The 4582-nt window shown below is 42.3% G+C and overlaps 1 protein-coding gene across 1 annotated transcript; it reads right to left on the reverse strand.

Annotated features, from left to right (window-relative positions):
* Positions 1-2614: 2614 nt before the first annotated feature.
* Positions 2615-4001, reverse strand: LOC131166670 (uncharacterized). Its single transcript, XM_058125245.1, has 3 exons — positions 3936-4001; positions 3059-3463; positions 2615-2833 (listed from the first exon to the last, which is right to left on the reverse strand). Exons 1-3 carry the CDS (start codon positions 3999-4001, stop codon positions 2615-2617), a joined length of 690 nt encoding a protein of 229 aa, XP_057981228.1.
* Between the last annotated feature and the right edge of the window lie 581 nt (positions 4002-4582).

Consider the following 4582-nt stretch of genomic DNA (forward strand, 5'->3'; position numbering starts at 1 on the left):
TAGTCTGTAACTACTAAACTTTCTGATCTAATACATGTACTGGTACCTCCTTATATGATAAGGCATCACTGATCTCTAGAGGTTCGTAACTCAACAAGTGTGATGGATCTAACACGACTTCCTCAACACTGATACGTGGAACACATCATGGACTCTGGATAGTACTGGGGGTAAAGCAACTTAATAAGATCCCAAACCATTCCTTTCTAAGATCTCAAAAGGCCTGATATATCGAGGACTTAGCTTCACTTTCTTTCCGAATCTCATCACCCCTTTCATCAGAGCGATCTTCCAAAAGACCATATCTCCTACCTCAAATTCCAGCTTTCGTCGACGAGTATCAACATAACTCTTCTACCAACTCTAAGCTGCCTTAATTCTCTTCCTAATCAACTTGACCTTTGTAGAGGCCTGCTAAATCAGCTCCGGATCCAGTATTTGCAGCTCACCTACCTAACCCCAATACAATGGAGATCGACACGACGATCATACAATGCCTCGTAAGGCACCATCTCTATGTTAGCCTGGTAACTATTGTTATACGCAAACTCAACAAGCGATAGATATCGTATCCAACTATCATGAAAATCTAGCACATAAGCCCGCAACATATCCTCTAACTTGTGAATAGTCCTCTCAAACTGCCCATCCGTCTGCAAGTGGAAAGACATACTGAACGTCAGTTGTGATCCCAAGGCATCTTATAGAATCTTCTAGAAGCAAGATGTAAAACGTGGATCTCGATCTAAAACAATAGAAACAGGAACACCATGGAGTCGTACAATCTCATGCGCATACAACTTTGCCGACCAATTAAGAGAATAGCTGACTCTGATTGGAATAAAATGTGTAGTTTTCGTTATCCGATCAATTACAACCCATATACCATTCTGCCCATGCACCGCTACAGGTAACCCCGTCACAAAATCCATCGAGATATACTCCCACTTCCATTTAGGGATGTTAAGTGGCTAAAGTGGTCTTGCTGGCCTCTGGTACTTTGCCTTGACCTGCTGACATGTCAAGCACTACTTTACGAATTGGGCGATCTCTCTTTTCATGCTCGACCACCAGAAAGATTCTCTCAGATTTCATTACATCTTCGTACTGCTAGGATGTACAATGTAGAGCGAACAATGTGCCTCCTACAGAATGACCCATTTAATCCCGATGTCATCTAGTACACATACCCTGTTATGGAATCTCAAAATCCTATCACCAAAAACACTGAAATCTGGCTTTAACCCACTTTAGACTCCTTCTATAAACTCAACCAGCTCTAGATTTTCCTTCTGAGCTGTTCAGATCCTCTCCTATAAGGTCAACTGTACCACCAAGCTAGCAAGAATAGCCTGATGATTTCCTTCCACTATCTCCAAGCCCAACCTTTCTAAGTCCATATAGATCTGTGTTGAACCCTCACTACTGAGACTGACACATCAAATGACTTCCGAATCAAAGCATCAGCTACCACATTTTCTTTTTCTAGGTGAAAGCTAATGGTGCAATCATAGTCCTTTATCAACTCAAGCCACCTACGCTATCTCATGTTCAGTTCTTTATGGGTGAAAATGTACTTAAGACTTTTGTGATTAGTAAAAATCTTGCACATATAGGTAGCGCCTCCATATTTTCAATGCAAACACTACAGATGCCAATTCAATGTCATGTGTTGGGTAGTTCTTCTCATACTATTTGAGTTGATGAGAAGCGTAAGCAACCACTCTGCCCTGCTGCATTAGAACAAAGTCAAGGTCCTTTTTAGAGGTGTCATTATAGATAAAAAATCTGCCATCCCTAGATGGAATGGTCAGAACTAAAGTAGTAACTAGTCGCTGTTTCAGCTCCTGGAAACTCAACTCGTACTCATCAGTTCAATTAGACCTCACGTTCTTTCTTGTGAGTCGCGTCAAAGGACCTACTAAACTAGAGAACCCTTTTACAAAACGACGGTAGTAACTTGCAAGACACAGAAAACTTATGACCTCCTAAACATTCTTCAGTCTCGCCCAATCCTTTACTACCTCTATCTTACTCAGAGCCACTGATACTCCTTCTATGGATACTACATGCCCTAGAAATGAAATCTGTTCCAGCCAGAACTCACACTTCTTTAGTATAGTGCATAACCTCTTCTCCCTAAGCACTTGCAATACCGGTCTCAGATGAACTTCATGCTCTGTAGCACTCCTAGAATATACTAGGATGTCATCAATAAATACCACGATAGACTAGTCTAAGTATTCGTGAAAGACCTTGCTCATCAGATCCATAAATGCTGCATTGCATTTGTCATATCAAATGGCATAACCATGAATTCATAATGGTTGTACCAAGTTCGGAAAGCTATTTTTGAAACATCCTCCATTTTTACCTTTAGCTGGTAATATCCAGGCCATAAATCGATCTTAGAAAAGATCTGTGTGCCCTGTAGCTGGTCAAACAGATCATCAATCCTGGGTAACGGGTATTTGTTCTTTATCGTTACCTTATTAAGTTCTCTATTGTCGATGCACTTCCTCATCGACCCATCATTCTTATTCCCAAATAGCATAGGTGCTCCCCAAGGAGAAACACTCGATTTAATGTGCCCCTTATCTAACAGCTCCTGAAGCTATTCTTTCAACTCCCTCAATTCAGCTGGAGCCATACGATACAAAGCTTTTGATATCGGCATCGTACCTGGAGCTAACTCTATACCAAACTCCACCTTACGATTTGGAGGTAATCCTAGAAAATCCTCTGGGAACACATTTGGGAACTCACACACAACAAGAATCTCCTCCAGCTTGCGTTCCCCTGCTGGCATATCTTTCACAAATGCTAGATACCCCTGACATCCCTCCAAAAGTAATCTCCTAACTTGCAAAGCTGAGAGGATCCGTGGTGCGAAGCGCACACACAACCCTAAGAATCTGAATTCTTGCTTCCCCCAAGGTCTAAACACTACTTATTTCTTGTGGTAATCGATACTGGCATAACTGGGAGACAACCAATCCATACCCAGAATGATATCGAAGTCATGCATATCAAACACGATAAGACTACCTGGTAGTACTTTCTCCTGAATTTCTACTGGAAGATCATGTATTACCCTACTACATATGACTACTGACCCTGAAGGCATAGCCACCACCAGTTCATAATCTAATTGTTGAGTCTCAATGCCACACAATTTAACAAATCCTTGGGAGATAAAGTAATGTGTTGCCCTCGAGTTAAATAGTATAACAACTTTATTGAAAAGCATGTAAATGGTACCTATGACAACATCTTTTGCATTCTCTGTGTCACCAAGAGTCAGGGAGTACACCCTAGCCTGGGCTGTCCTCCCTTCCTGACCACCCCGCGGTGCCTGAGCACCTCCTTCATATGGTTGTTTTGGAGTTCCGCTATTATACGGTATGCGACAGCCTTTCTTCTGATGCTCAAATTGCCCACAGCGAAAGCAAACCCCCAAACCCTTCAAATAGTTCCTTGAGTATGGTTTACCACATATAGAACAAATAGGTGGAGGTGCAATATGCTGTGATGCACCATTGTTGGTCTTCTACCAGTCACCCTGCCTTGAACCAGAAGATGAACTAGGAGGCGCTGGCCTCTTCTTTGGAACCTAAACCTCAAGGTCCTCCTACAAACTCTCCTCTACTACTGTGGCTTTGTCAACCGGCGTGACAAAGTCCTGCATTTGTCAGAATGCAGTTTGCTTCCTGATCTCCTTCTTCAGGCTCCTCTGAAACTTCCAAGCCTTCTTTGCCTCATCTAGAATCATGAATGGAGCAAATTGAGATAGCTCATGAAATCTGGCAGCATACTGCTGAACCGACAGTCGCCGTTGCTCTAGACTCATGAATTCATCCATCTTGGCATTTTTTTACTGTGGTGGGAAAATAATGTTCAAAGAATAAATCTTTGAATCGAGCCCACGTCAGAACCATAGGAGTAGGTTGATGCTCTTCAAGCATCTTAACTGACTTCCACCACCTCTCAGCTTCGCCCATTAGCTTGAATGTCGCAAAGGCTACCTTCTGCTTCTCAGTTCAGTTCAGGACGTCTAGAATCTTCTCAATCTCCCTGATCCAATGCTCAGCTAGAATTGGATCCGCACTCCCCATGAAGATAGGAGGTTTTAGTTGTGTGAACTGGTCAATGGAGCATCCCAATTCAGCAAAGAGGCGATCCTGACCCTTATTTTTTTGGACAATCTCAACCATAAGATGTTGAGCGAAGTCCCGTAGCACACTAGTAAAGTCACTGCTAACCTCATGGCCAGCACCCTCACTACTACTGCCTCCAATGTTGGCAGTAATATCCATGGATTCCATCCTGAAAAGCATTTGAGAAACATTGATTAGAAGCTTAACAACCTACTTATCTGCTACTAACACAAGACTACGAAATTCATTTCTCATAAGAACCTTCCTAGTACTGACGTACTCTTATGACTCACATTTTCATCCTAACTTGAGTTCCACCCTTCCACTTTAGAAACCAAAATTGCCAATAGATTGCCGTGACTTTATGAACCCTTCGAATGATCCAGAAAAGCACATAAGTCTGTCAATGGATTTCTGTCCCCAGA

The sequence above is a fragment of the Malania oleifera genome, chromosome 10 (genome assembly GCF_029873635.1).
Source record: "Malania oleifera isolate guangnan ecotype guangnan chromosome 10, ASM2987363v1, whole genome shotgun sequence".
In the NCBI taxonomy this organism is placed as follows: Eukaryota; Viridiplantae; Streptophyta; class Magnoliopsida; order Santalales; family Ximeniaceae; genus Malania; species Malania oleifera.

What these genes read in the sequence shown, in the direction of transcription:
- LOC131166670 (XM_058125245.1), bottom strand. Translation starts at nt 4,001, where the DNA reads ATGGGCGAAGCTGAGAGGTGGTGGAAGTCAGTTAAGATGCTTGAAGAG. An exon ending in AGCATCAACCTACTCCTATG is followed by an intron (nt 3,464 to 3,935) that starts GTTCTGACGTGG and finishes AACTATTTGAAG; the next exon opens with GGTTTGGGGGTTTGCTTTCG. An exon ending in CAGTAGAAATTCAGGAGAAA is followed by an intron (nt 2,834 to 3,058) that starts GTACTACCAGGT and finishes GAGGGATGTCAG; the next exon opens with GGGTATCTAGCATTTGTGAA.